The sequence below is a fragment of the Anser anser genome (assembly GCF_964211835.1).
Source record: "Anser anser genome assembly, chromosome: 2".
Classification (NCBI taxonomy): Eukaryota; Metazoa; Chordata; class Aves; order Anseriformes; family Anatidae; genus Anser; species Anser anser.
Genome location: NC_139721.1, coordinates 161,167,270 through 161,181,506, shown reverse-complemented (window position 1 = coordinate 161,181,506; position 14,237 = coordinate 161,167,270). Strand labels below are relative to the sequence as shown.

The following is a 14,237-nucleotide window of genomic DNA, read 5'->3' as shown; positions in this document are numbered from 1 at the left end:
CTCAGACAGTTACTCCAAACTGCCTTCTTCACTGACAGAGAGAAAGAAATATCTCTACAAAGTGATTAATCTCGTATTAAGACAGACATTTCAGGTAGGTCAGATGAATCATCCTCTGCACCTGCATTTCTCCCATTAAATTCAAAGAGAGCCTGCAGCAACCAGTCTGACAAAGGACCATGGAGAGCAGCGACCCCCTGGAGCAAGAGCCAGAGGCCAGACAATGTTCCCTAAGCTTCTCAAATGTCACCAGAGATCTAAATTTAGGCATACAAACGCCCTCAAAAAAAGGTGAATCTCATCCTCTGGAAGTAAGAGTGAAATTTTAATTCCATATTAGAAGAAGTTTGAAGCCACGTTAGCATCATTTCTGTTGTGCCTGGTAGATATTGGATGTTTTTCAGGCTTCAAACTAGTGAGATGTTATTTGCTCCACTGACAATTTATCCATCAAATGAGCCAGAAGGTGATGTAACCATGATGTTTGCTGGGCCTTTGCTGATGCCAAGTTTATTTCCACTTGGAAACGCAAAACTTATTTATTTATTTATTTATTTAATTCTGTAGACAACCTGGGAAGCTGAACATGCTTTAAGGGCCCTGAGAGCACCACACCACCACCAACCTTTCCGGAGTCTGGCTGCCTGTGTTCAGGACCACATGAGAAGTAAAACACTTGATGGCCTTCAAAGGAGGAGTTAGAAGAAGCCTCAGGGGAGGCTCCCCTCTTCACGTGGGAGTGACTTTCAAGCTGATGGGCTCATTCCTTGTTCCTGCCAGAGGTACACAGCAGTGGTGTTGCAGCTGTGGCCATGGCAAGCCATGTGTCCCACTGACTTGGACTCAGACCCATAGATGTGGTGTCCCAGCTCGACCTCAGATCTGCCCCATCACTTCTGCTTTATTTGTGTCTGACTTAGCCACCATGTGAGGATTGTTGATAACGAGGATCGCTGTTTAAAAATATCCATTCCCGCAAGACAACAGATCAAGGACTGGACTGTGCTCTCTTCCATGTGAGTTAGACATCAAAGCAACCCTCTTACAAAAGCTTAGTACATACCACGGCATCAGCTGAGCCTGTTAACTGATGGGCCCATGTTCTCAGGACAGACGAATTACCGTATGAAACAAACCACATAAAACCTCCACGAGGGTTATATATGCAATGCAAGTAGTTTGAAGATTTCGTTTGAGATATGAATTTGTGTAGAAATATTAATTGCAACTCAGCTGGATGGTAATAACCTGATCACAAATAGTGATTACTTGACCACTTTTGATTCTGGGTCCATAGGATCAAGCAATTGAAAGACCCAGTTTGCTTGGATGAGATTTGAGAATTTGTTGCCATGTTTTTCTTCTGGCAGGCAGATGACTGACTTCAAGACTTGAACGTTTATTACTGATTCTCTTATACCCCAGGTAAAAGCTTTAATCACTGTGCTATCAGACAGTATTAAGTCTCATTCTTTCATGCCGTGGCTCTTTTCCTTTCCAGGATTTCAGCTTTCATTTTGGCTGTTGCAAAGCCTTCTAAAATGCAGCCTAAGTCAACCGTTGCCTTAAAGTCTGTCTGATGCTGCAGTGGACTTAAAGAAATCTGCCTGTAATGTATTAGGGCTGCATTAGCACTATGGAAGGTCCACGAGAATATCCAGCATCAAGGCTTGAAGTGCTGACATTATTCACGGTTTCTCTGCTGACAGACTACATAAGGCAAAAGAAACAACATGTGCCACAAAACGTAGTGGGGTCATTTTCAGTTCTCTCCTTTTTTCTCAGCTTTTCTGTATTAACAATACATGGTCTTGTGATACTATGATAATAGGCATCTTCTATTAACTGCAAAATTAAGACATCAGCTTTTTTCTTTTCCAGCAGCATGCTGCGGATTGCTTTGCCTTTCATCTTCTAAAAATCATTTTCCTATCTCTCCCCCCTCCCCTTCCTTTTCAGTTATCTGACACGCATGGCTGAATTCAGCCACTTATTTTTATTTTTGAAGGAACAATTATGTTTTAAATTAAAAAGCCTGGTTTGATCCTGCAGACAGTGTTCTTTCCACACTGAAAGTTCAAGCTGACAACATATCAAACCATTTCTCATTGCTTCTACCAACCTGATCATGAGAAATGTAACTTTTCAAGAAAGAAACAAGCACTTCATGGTTCTTTATGGAACGGTTATTTTAAAGGAATCAACTTTTTGCCATCTATGATGACAAAATAAATATTGTATTTTTTTTTTTTTAATTTTTTCAACAAATATTAAAGAACTCTGACTGGGGAAATAATGAGAAACTCTGAAACTTGTTCCTTTCTGGACTTTTACCATATTTTCTTTAAATTTGACAAGGGTCAATGTCTTTGTAATATCTACTACTGACCAGTTTGGAAGAGCTGAAAAGTGGGCCCAGAAAAGAAAAATAATTTTAAAATATCATCTGAAATGCAGACAAAAAGCAAGTGTTAAATATATAGTTCCTATGATAAATAATCATATGCCTGTGATTAAATGATGACTGCATGTTCACTCTTGCTAGCTTAAACTAAAATATTTTGTTTCATAATTAAAGCAAGGTAACAGCATATATAAAAGATTGAAAGGAGCTATAATCTCTTAAACTAAATATCCAGATGGCTAAGTTGCCTTATCTGTGGTCTCTTTTCTCAAGTGAATTTAGCTCATCAACAGAAACAATGTTCCTTCCACTTTAGCTAGAGAGTAGATTCAAAAATCAAAAAGAAAAAGGAAAGAAGAAAAAACAACTCAATTCTCATAGGAATTAGGAAAGATGTAAATTAAATGTCTTTTCCAGAGACTGTCTAGTCTAGTATGTTAGCAGAGCTATGACTGAGAACTGAACAATTTCATAAATTGGATGGAAATTGGCTGTAATACACAGTAGGTTTGTTCTCTTTGAAGCTGAAAAAATATAGTCTGCCAATGAAGCATTTAATTAACATTTAGCAAAGTAGCCTGTGCTACTTTGAGTTAATTAGGCAGCCATTCCATTGTTAATAATGAAAGCAATTAATGCAGATGTATTCAATGACAACTTAACTGCAGCACTCTTATTTAAGTGGTCTTCGAGAAGGCTGGAGAGTTGCTTACTATATGACTGAGATGCTGCTTTAAGGAAAAAACTAGCATATTTTGCCAGTCCAAGCTACTCACAGAGGTGTTACTAACAGGCTAATTGTGATAATGTGAATTCATGAGGGCTACTAAACTCTCAAAGAATATTAATGCCTGGGTGGCTGCTTGTAGGACTGGCCCACCCTGACTGCTGAGATTCTGCTGCTGGTACCTCATTTAAAGATGCTACTGCTACCAGAGCTCCTGCTGAGCTTCTGGTGTCCTAGAGGAGGTCTCCAGGCTCAGCTCCAGAAGAAGGTGACTTTTCCTCTAAGGGATGTTCAACTGCTTACAGGGCATGTACATGCAGACTGTCTTGGCTCAATCTTGGGGTTGGGTTGTGGTAATGGGGATTTAGGATCTGTTGTCTTCCAGAGGGAGTAGAGAGACATACGGATGGTAAAAATGCCAGGTTTGAAGTCTGAATTAGAGATGGATTAAATACCTCTTCAAGATCCTTCTTAACCTTGTATTTTATTCTACTCTGTGGTTGTTCTTTCAAGGAAAACCTAGTCGTTGGATTAATGTACTGATTTCCTAGCAAGCAAAAGTAGGAGCGAATGAACAAGGAGACCTAGACTGCAGACTCAATAGTTGTGCCAATGTGACTTCATGCAAAACACTTTTAAACTTGTCCCCCTTTGCAAAAAGCCCTAAGGAGATGCTGACAGAACTGCTGAAAGGGGCCGGGGCTGCTCCAATATTTGCTCAGCCATCAAGCTTAACTACACCTCTGCATGTGATATTTTCCCTGGTGTCTGGAAATGAGGGCCTGTCCACACCATGAGGTCACATCAGCTGACCCCTCTGTACATCACAAGCTGTGAGGTTTAATTACTGCTTGAGTGAAATAACTTGTGTTGGACTGAATCCCATCTTACTCCAGGGAGAGCTGTTAAAGGGTGGAGAGTGTGGCGATGCTTAATCGCCTTCTCTGACACATTTATTTCTCAAATTCTCATTTGAATTGACCTGGTTTTAATTTCCAGACCCTGCTCTTGCTCTTGCTCTATCCACTAGACTAAAAGGACCTTTAATACTTTTATTCCTTCTGAAGACCTTCAATGCTACAATCAAGTGGCCTTTTGATCTTCTTTCCAACGAGCTAAACAGACTGTGCTTGGTGAGACTCTTGCTTGAAAACCTTTCTCCATGCATTGAACAGAGGTGAGGATTTTACTTATTTATTTTGCAATTTTTTTTTCCAGCAAAAGTTTTAAATCATAGGCAAAAGCACCCTGACAGGACAGCAATCAGAGGTGAAATTACCTACCTACTTCCCACTGACCCCTGCAAATACATTCAAATATCTCATTGCTGAAGTATCACCCTGAACTGCTTTAGCTTTTTGCTTTGCTCTGACTATAATAGTTGCTAAGTCTTACTGATCGTCATTCAGTCACTGTTAGTTTCTTCTGTAGATACGGTCTATATTCCTTGCTCCCAACCATAGATCCTTACTTCCACCTGCATTCATGGCATTGTGTCTGAATGAAATCATCAAACTCCCTCCATAGCTCCTTCCGCATCCTTTTTGATTCTCTGGTCTACTGGCAAGGATGATGGCTTTAACAGCAGCCATTTTGTACTTATTTTGAGCTCACTGGTGAAAAAATTGGGTTAAGGTTGGACCTTTCATTAAAACAAGTGCTTCCTTGGGAAATTTTGGTCTGAGTTAGATTTCTCAGCTGGGAAGGCCACAAAAAGCTTTTGTGTAGGCCACAAAAGCTAGTCATCACCAGGAGCTCTGTGGAGCATCCCTGTAGATCCCAGGGCACTGTAGGGCACAGGTCATTTCATCCTTAGGGACACATCTAAAACAGATTTCTGCTGCTTCTCTCATCTGGTCAGTCTAGACACCTACCTTGAAGGTGTCTCTGGGTAGATGAGAGAATTCTAGTGAAAAAAGTCCAGATGTTTCGGCTGGCAATCTGAGCTGTTAATTACAACAAGCCCTAAATTAAAAAGCTCCTGATTGCTTATGCTTTGTGTCTTTCTTGGGGTCATGTATGCTTGGGGCAACAGCTCTTGAGGCTAAAGTGAAGTTCTTGCTAACCTTCTTTCGCCACCATCCCACTGTCAAGGCCTGGAGCAGGGATGGGATTTACCCTTGCAGGGGGTGAGAGATGTGGGACTGGTCCTTCTCCATTGCTTCCGTGCAAGGAGAGGAGCTGTGCAAGGCAAGATCTAAGGATGTTTTCTTTGTCTAATAAGGCAAAATACCTCTTTTCAGGCATTTATTGAAAACATAGTCAATCAACTGGGCCTGTCATTTCTGTCTAACTAGAGCTAGCTACAAAACCCAGGATCCCAATGCTCACATCTAATCTTGTGACTTGGGCAGTTAAAAACCAGATTGGGATCTAATCTCTGCACCTCAGGCCCGTGTATACCCCCAGACCTCCTGTAGTGCCAAAGATATACACAGATTTCAAACAGTGAAACACATTATACACAGTGCACAGGATATACACAGATTTCAATTCATAATTGAAAAGTAACATGGCGAGTAACACAGCTGTTACCTCCATTCATGTACAACAGCTGAGGAGCAAGGATGTGGGCTGTTGTTTACCTTGCTCTGGGAATCTGTGAAGTGCTTATTGTTCTTTAGATGGGTATTAGTTGGATTTTGCATGAGAGGGTGGCTTATGCCTATTTTCTGCACTGGGTGGAGAAAGCACCTGGTTGGGGGGATCAGGCATGAAATTGCATGGGAAGGGCAAGTGGGAGTTAGAGTTATGATTGTCTATTGAAATAACAATAGTAATAATGAATCAGAACTTGAAGGCATAATCGAGTGGCAAATGAGTTTTGCCCAGGAAGGCAGTAAATCAAACTTTCACTTTAATCTCCATAAAGCTATTCACAAGCTGTACTCATCTGGTGCGGATCTCAAGCACACCTGAGCCTCGTGCACTATGCAGTGCAGCCTCTCTTTGCAGTCCCCATTTGTGTCCCCACAGTCCCCAGACACAAATCTGCACTTCACCATCCCATTGCCCACTGCAGCTGGGGTCACTGAGCAGAAGAGAGGAAGAGGCAGCTGGTCAGGATCCCAGCTGATGGGGATGCCCATGGGGAGGAGCTGTCTGGGAGTCCTGACGTTGTCCAAGGCCCCTTCCTTTCCCTTGCAGACTCCATACACAACCCTCTCCATGTGACCTAACAGCTCTCACGTTTAAGGGAAGCCATCCTCAGGCAATGACATCTCCAATATTTTAGCTGATTTGGGTCACAAATAAATCTGGTAGAAGACTTGAGCATATATACATGTGCCAATGTGCAGAGTAATGAAAGTTTAAGGTAACACTACTGTACAAAACAAGAACAGTATAGTTTATTATCAAAATAATCAACAAGAAGTAATATTTGTTGATCGTTGGAGGGCATAAAAATGGTCCTTTCTTTGTAAAAGACTTTCTCTTAATTACTCCCTTTTTGTGCTTGGTTTGAGCTACATATGCTGGCCTCATGATGTCTGGGGACTTGGGCTACTGCGTGGGCACACGTGCACAACAGTTTTAAAACACAAGGCAATTTTTCACATGCAGTAAGAGGTTTCCATGTGACGACTTGGGCTGAAGGCAACAAAGATGTCAACCTGCTGTCCCATGTAAGAGCCATCCCTTGTCCCAAGTCACGTTCTGTGGTAGAGGACAGTGCCCTTGCATCCATCTCTGCACAGAGTATTCTGTGCGCCCTGATGAGTGTTTCTCATACACTGGGCTGTTAGTGATGCAGCATTTAGCAGATAGATGGCTAAAGACTCTTGCAGAAAGCACCATGTGAAGCATCCCTTAGCCAGCCTAAATTATCTGTGCCTCACTGCAAATTCTGCACATTAATGGAAACATCTGGACAGTTTTGCTATCCAAAAAGTAATGGTTATTTAATTGTGTAAATCTTTTTCCTGGCATTTATACTTCGACACCCACAGCAAGTTGGTAAATAAAACCTCTAGCACTTCAAATTAAACTGCTCTCAGTTAATTGCATTCAAGATGTTTAACAGCTTTGTTGGTACTCGTTAAATAATACTTGATTACTGGGAACACATTTGTCCAATGTGAGCCTGCCTGATAGCAAACAAGCTTCTTCAAGCTTTCATGCCTGAATTTATATGTCAATAGAGAAATTACTGATGCTCATGGCTGGGGCTACACTTTACCACTTGACTGGCATGGGTGAGAATGGGAAAGTGCCTTTGGTAGGACACAGAGACAGGGAAAAAGGGATCAGAACTGAGCCTCCTACTTTTGTAATCAGCTTCTGCTTTAGCCCACTGCTTTCTCACTCTTAGTCCATGTACGATTTATTTCCCAGCAGTATTAGACCTGCTGTGGACTATATGTAGGTTGTCCCTGCCCGTGGCAGGGGGGTTGGAAATAAGAGCTCTTCCAACCCAAACCATTCCATGTATAGTGAGCAAACCCATTTCCATGGCCCCAGAGCTGTTCCGGTGCCACTAAACCACCAGCACTGAATAATCTTCAGTTAATTAAAAATCCCACACTCATGGACACAAAATGGTCTAATGTGCACCACCAGCTTAGCTCAGCAGTTCCCTGGCATGATCACAGAATCACAGACTGGACAAGGTTGGAAGGGAGCTCTGGAGATCATCTAGTTTACAAAATGATAATGAAAGGGGGTGTCTTCCTGCCCAGGGTACCTGAAATACTTCTGGTTGGCTTTCTACATTGGGCAGGCATGGCACAGATGAAGTTGGACTCTTGGTGGGAGCAGAGACCTCTTTCTTCTTCACAGCACTGTGCCTGCTCACACCACCCTCTTTATCCCCTTCCCCATGAGGTACTGCCCAAGTCCTCCCTGGTGGGCTGCTGCTAACAGAGCTGGGAGCAGAACATATGAAATCACAGAAATCAGCAGACTTGGGACCTTAGAACCAAAATGGCATCCAGTGAGGAAAACAGAGAGCCTGTAGGCTTGCTTAAAAATGTTAATGGTGGTTTCCTTCCTGCCCTATGGAAGGAAAGGGTGAGTCAATGGAGAGCACACTGGGCAAGCCTTGGGCAGGCTTCTGGCTTTCCCAGGGATGGACCAGGGCCACCTCCCCCTCCAGTATAGGACTTTTGGTGCAGAGCCCTTGATCTCTGTGGATGAAACAGGCTGTGCAAGATTCAGAGATTATAAGTCAATCCCATCCTATCAGTGTTGGGCCTCAGTTCCACATTTACAGCTCTTCAGAAAAAGAAAAGGAAATGCCAGATAGCAACTAGATAACAACACTCCTGAGTGAATCAAGTCCTAATAGCTAATCCCTTGTTCACTGTTATCTTATCAAGGTCTTACTGAGAAAGAGAGAACCAGATGCAGCCACTGTGTTTGCCAGGGGCCTGCTTGCCAGGGGCCTCCTTCCTTATCAGCCAGCACTCAGAGAAGCCATCCAGAGCAGCTGAATGATGCTAGGTGTGAAGAGACAGTCCTGATAAGGGTTTATTTCAAGGGACACTGGCAGGAGATTTCCCAGCCTAATGGTCTGCCTTGCCTACCTCATTAAAATATCCAAAGGGGATGGTTTTCTTTAACCAAGAACAAAATGACTGAGATAAAATCTAGGGGAAAGAAAAGCAACAGAGTTGACTTGCTCTGTCTGGTAACTGAGAAATTTTCTTTTTCTTCTGTGCTCTCCAGATTTTCCTCTAGAGGGTCTGCTTAATTTAAAAATGAACTTTCATGAGCATTCTCCAGTTACAGCAAAAAAACATTCCTGTTATTTCAATAGATGAAAAAGAATTGTACAATGATTGAAAAACACATCCTTGAGAGTTATACTTCCAACAACACCTGAATGATGTTCTGCACATACTATGAAGTTATATTTTCTACCACGGGCTTCTATACTCCAAAAGGTTTTGTTGATTAGTTTGTTTTTCTGTCATGACCTGTATCCTATCCCAGAGAAGAAGCAAAGATGGAGAGGAATGGGTCTGACAGGAGGAGCCCGGAGGATGCTTTTTTTAAAGCGTCTGAGAAAGATGGCTATCAGCTGCTGCAGGAGAGGCAGAAAAGCCATCTGCTACCAGGTGTGCAAATGCTCTGGCTCTCCTGGTCTCAAGTAAATAGAGCTAGCAGGCATCCCATTTGGTTTGTAACCCCCCAAAAATCTTGCTGTGAGTTAGAAGACCTCCTCAGCGACCTGTTGCTCTTTTCAGTGGTGTGTGTTAACGGTATAAGAAGGTGCCTTTTTCTTTTCATTAAATAAGGAAATGTTAAAATGTCTTGGCTCTGGCTTTTTTTTTTTTTTCCCTGCCTTTTATTATGTGATGACGCCATCTTGTGGAAGTTGCTAATAGCGAGAGCTGGAAGCGACACCTGGATCATATCTATATTTGCAAGTCCTGTTGCTCAGCAGAAGCAGACTCATGGGGTGGGAGAGCATGGAGGACCTGCACCCACACTCGCTGCACTTCAGGGTTGTGACTGCAGAAGTTCTAGCCCGGTCCTCTGGGTGCCCTTAGGAACTATGATGTACATCCAGGACTATATCTTACAGGAGCAACTTTCCATTTCAACCAAAAGGACTGCAGCCTGAGTGCTCCGTAACCACTCAAAGTGAGGAAGGTAGGGATATCAGCCTCAAAAACATTTCAGTTCATCTACATTCAAATGAATGAGTAGACACACCTTTAAGAGCGTAAAGCTTTGATAACAAGATCAGATTGTAAGCCAATGGGATCATGCCCAGGCCCTGAAAAGGCCTGGAAATGGTCCTTCTCTGTTTCTTAGTGCTGTTAGAGAGAGGGTTGTGCTCTGGCTGGGAAGTTGCTCCAGAATCCAGAAAAGTAAAGGAAGCTACCCTAGAACTCTTTTCAGCTCTCATCCTATTGGAAAAGAGTAGAATTACCTAGTTTTCTGGGCTGATACCAACGTGGCTCTCAAGAGCTTGCTCCCAGAAAACCCTGATCCTTGGGAGCTGGAGCTGTATTGGTAAAGCTGGGGAACCACCACTGCTTTGGGGATCGTGAGGCTCAGGAGCAGGAAGATGTTGCTGGAGCAAGACACAAGAAACTGGTGAGAACTGGCTGTGGGATTCAGTCAATCTGGTGGCGTTAAATTTGAAAACATCCCATTTTGATTTGGATGTTGGACTTGGTTGATAGTTGCTTTCTTCACCTAATGCTTATTGCTTTCATAAAGCTGTCTGAATACATAGCTTAAGCTGGTACGGTTGTTCTCAGATCCACTCTGCTCATTGAAAGAAGAGGGTTCTTCAAACAAAGAGGTTGTACTAGAGGAGTAGCAGTACTAGAAGAGTAGTACCATAAATTGTCTCCCTTCCGTGTTGTCATGTACTTAATCTTTTTGTCGCTCTGAGGCTCAGCAAACCCAAGCCCTTCAATTTCCTGGGAAATACTTTCCCACTTCTCTAGTAATGTACGTCTGTAGCAGGCTGACATAATAGACTTTTTTTTTTTTTTTCTGAACCACCTATGTGTATTAGTTGGATCTAAACCCTTAAAGCAGATGGTATTTTACGGAATTACACACAATCTGTTTTTGTCTAGACATAGATCCTTAAAAGGATTTTAACTTCTCACTATTCACTGCTATCAACACGTCAAGTACCTCGCCTGTAACATTCTTTGTGTGCTGTTTTCTGTAATAAGTTTTGTTTCTGGGCTGTCACTAGATCAGTTAAATTTACATGGGCCTTTGCTTCTTGCTATAGAGATTTTTAAGTAACAAAAGAAAACTTAGTTTCTTTACTGTAAGTGGTGCACCATCTGATGGCTTACCACTTAGGAAGCCTCTTATGTTTTCAGTAACCCTAAATAACCCGGTGATACGTAAGCCAATTTCTAACAAACAACAAAGTCATTAGACCTACTGGGTGAAATATTCGTTACAAGGTGACACACCTAAACAAAAGAAAACCACATAAATAAATCCTTTTGCAAACATACTTGCATTGTGAATTTGCTGCTGTTAGTTTTGGTGCCTACTTCACATAGTGCATGGAGTCACTAGGATTAAATACCTGGCTATGTTTACTCTCCTCTGTAGCGTGTCTTGATTGTTTGCCAAGGGTGTTGTGGCATGTGAGGAATTAGTATAAGTTTTATTGATTAAGAGGTAAAATATGGGAGTGCTTATCCTGGAGACTGGGTGCAGGGTGTGGTGCTAGCCCAGAAGGGACAATAAGGGGAAAACAAAAGAGAGGAAAAGTCTGTAGTTGCTTTGAAACTGTAAATGTCTCTGGTTTAAGCTGCATGGGAACATAACAGGAAGGCTCTCAGGAAAGGACTGCTACAGCAGCCAAAGTGGAGGCTGTGACAGCAAGTGTCTGACTTCACCCCGTATCAGCAGAAACAACACACAGATCGCAGAGCAATCAGATTTAAATCAGCACCATGTCTAGATGTAGCATCAGCAGCAGTTCTAGCAGCAAATGGAAACATAGCAGGGAGTAGTAGCTATTAGTTTTCTGCACTGCTGTGTTTTTAGAGATTGCCCAGCAAGCCCATTCCCTGCTGGCAGCTTGCACGTGGCTGCCTTGCTTCGGAGAGTGCTCATCGCTTATGAGGAGCGAGAGCAGAAGCGATGCAGAAAGCTGAGGCACTCAAGGTTGTCCTCCTTTATAATGCTTCATTGTTCAACCTATGAAATTAATTTTAACAAGCTATTAGGTCCACAAGCCAGGACGAGGAGTGGGCAGTAAAAAAAATAAAATAAATGCCTGGAAGATCTAGGTGTGTCTGAGCCCGTGTGGCTGGGTGACATCCTTCCTGGAGCAGACAAAGATTTGAGGCAACCTCTAAGCTGATCGGGTTTACCTGGAGGGCTAGGAACAGGCTCTGAGTGTCTGCTTACCTGTTCCTAACAGGGAAAAGAGCATGTTCAAGGGAATTATAGATGGGTCAGTGTAACTTCATTTCACAGACTGAGGTTGGATGGGATCCCTGGAGGCCACCTAGTCCCAAACCCTTGCTTAAGCAAGGCCACCAAGAGCAGGTTGCCCAGGATCGTGCCCTTTCCTGGGAAGATGCTGGAAGAAATGAATTAGGTAAACACTTTGCAAATGACTACAGAGTGATAAGAAGATGGGAAAATGAAATGGGTTTATCAATTATGATTTATATCCAATTAATCTATCTTTTGTTTACTTTTTGTGTTTGTGATTCTAAAGTTGGCTCAAGGAGAGAGCAGAAGATCCTTCCTTTGAACTTAAGTTATAAGGGTTATGGGCCTGTCCTAAATGATATTCTCATAAGTAGGCTTATGGCAGCAGTTTGCAGTGCACAGTGAGGGTGGTTTAAATACTGTTTTCTGAGGGTGAGCTGCCCAGGGATGAAGGTGGATGAAGACTTTCAGGTGGGGAATCGGCTGCACCCAGACAGCCCCTCCAAGTGTGCTAGGAGGGCGCCTGATCCCACTGCATCCACCAGGTCTGAGCCAGTGGCTTCCTGATGACTGGATCCAGAAAGGATGTCTTTAGGTTTTGAAGACCCTTCTGAAATCAAATGGGGAGCCTTGGCACCTGGGATAGCAGTTAAGTACCCTAATACCAGGTCTGACAGTGACCACAGACCCCTTGGGTTTTCTTAGCATGCGGGACGGCACCACAAGAGGTCGTATATGGCTTCTCTGGGTTGTGCAACAGGGTAGGACTCTTGCCAAGCTGTGAGACAGGGCAAGACCGTGTCTGTGAGATGTATTTAAGCCTGAATGTGGTACTGCAGCTGACAACCGTCCCACGTGTGCCACGGTCCTATAGTTTCTCTTTTGTTCTGGGATGCCACCAGCTAGTGCATTACAGGGTGGAGCCGCTGTGTCTGGCCTGTGGTTCCCTCAAACACCACATCTGCCTCTCCCTTCCTTGGGGGAAGAGGAAGCCAACAAAACGCCCTCGGTGCTGCCTTCTGCAGCCCTCCTCGGGCTGGCTCAGACCCAGGTCCCAGGTGGGGTTGGTGCTGCAGTGGGTGCAAGGCAGAGAATTGCCACTTACTGACTGCCAGGACAAAGATGGCAAAGATACCAATCACCTGCCAGAGGCGCAGCCCCCAGATCACCACCGTCTCCGAAGTGACAGGGTCCGGCTTCTTTTTGGGGGGTTCTGTGGTGGCCTGGGAAAGAGAGGGGAAAAAAGAGAAAAATGGCTTAAGGTTGGCAAGGGGAAAGATGCCACCAACAGGAGTTGGTGAGCCCTGGTCTTCTGGCCGTACAATAATTCAGATATCTTCAGGGAATGGAGACTTCTCTAGAGGTCATGTCTAAAGCTTTTGTTGTTTTGAAATGTCTGAAGTGTTGCCAAATTTTGTGTTTTAGGAAATAATGGCAAAAAGATTTGCTTTGTCAAGTCCCACTTTCTTCCTAAAAAGTTCAGCTCCTTGGGTCAGGAGGAGATCTTTTGTAGCCTTGAAAGGCTTTTTTAAGGCTTAGCTGTGAAGAACAACATAAAATTAATAATAATAAAAAGTTATTTGAAGCAGGGCAGGCTAGGGTGAGTAGAGACCTCTGGTCACCAGATGTGACCCTAGTGCTGGAGCAGAGCCATGGCCAGGCACAAGCAGGGCTGTAGCTCATGCACGGACCAAGCACTTAAGCTTAGGGTTAGAGCAACTCCCATGGGTTGGGACTCAGCCCTCATTGTGCTGTCCCCAGCAGCTGGACCTCTAAGGGTGGGATGCTGCCTTGCTCCTGAGCCCTTGTGTCCACACCTTGCGCTCTCTGCCTCGTGTTGTAAAATCACTCGGTGCCTCAGTTTCCCCACTTATAACAGAATTTTGCCTGGAGATATTTTGATGGCAAATGCCATATGAATTTGATGCAGGAACAGATACAGGGCCATTTTATAAGCTGAGGAAGGACACTTTAGTTAAATCCCTACTATAGGGCCCTAATTGCATTATCAGTGGGGAATGAGAGGTTGATGGACCCTTGAAGGGCAGCACAGGCAGAGAATCATACAGCATATGCTTTAATTGTCAAAACAGCAGAGCTGAATTAGATGGCTGTTTGAGCTGCATTTAAGTGCTGGGGATTCAAGCACATTGGTTTAACCATTTAAAGTTAGCCTCACCAAGCAGAGATGTTAGATTTCATGGCATATGAGCAAGAAGTGTTCCAAAC

General features: G+C 43.5%; 2 protein-coding genes across 6 annotated transcripts in view; one reads left to right on the top strand and one right to left on the bottom strand.

The window, feature by feature from the left end:
- Window positions 1-14,237, bottom strand: part of TMIE (transmembrane inner ear) — a 36,477-nt gene that overhangs the window by 10,126 nt on the left and 12,114 nt on the right. For 2 of the 4 annotated variants that reach the window (XM_083824736.1, XM_083824734.1), the window contains exon 2: window positions 13,114-13,231. The exons of 1 other annotated variant lie outside the window; for it this stretch is intronic. In XM_083824736.1, coding sequence (XP_083680862.1) covers window positions 13,114-13,231 — 118 coding nt within the window. The remainder of the gene's footprint in view (window positions 1-13,113; window positions 13,232-14,237) is intronic. One more of the 4 variants, XM_083824733.1, reaches the window with a different exon arrangement.
- ALS2CL (ALS2 C-terminal like) overlaps window positions 9,176-14,237 on the top strand; it is a 62,008-nt gene continuing 56,946 nt past the window's right edge. The window contains exon 1 of one of the 2 annotated variants that reach the window (XM_083824709.1): window positions 9,176-9,728. The gene's annotated coding sequence lies outside the window, so the exon portion shown is untranslated. Of the gene's footprint in view, window positions 9,729-9,831; window positions 10,179-14,237 lie in introns of those variants that run through there. The other variant, XM_083824710.1, reaches the window with a different exon arrangement.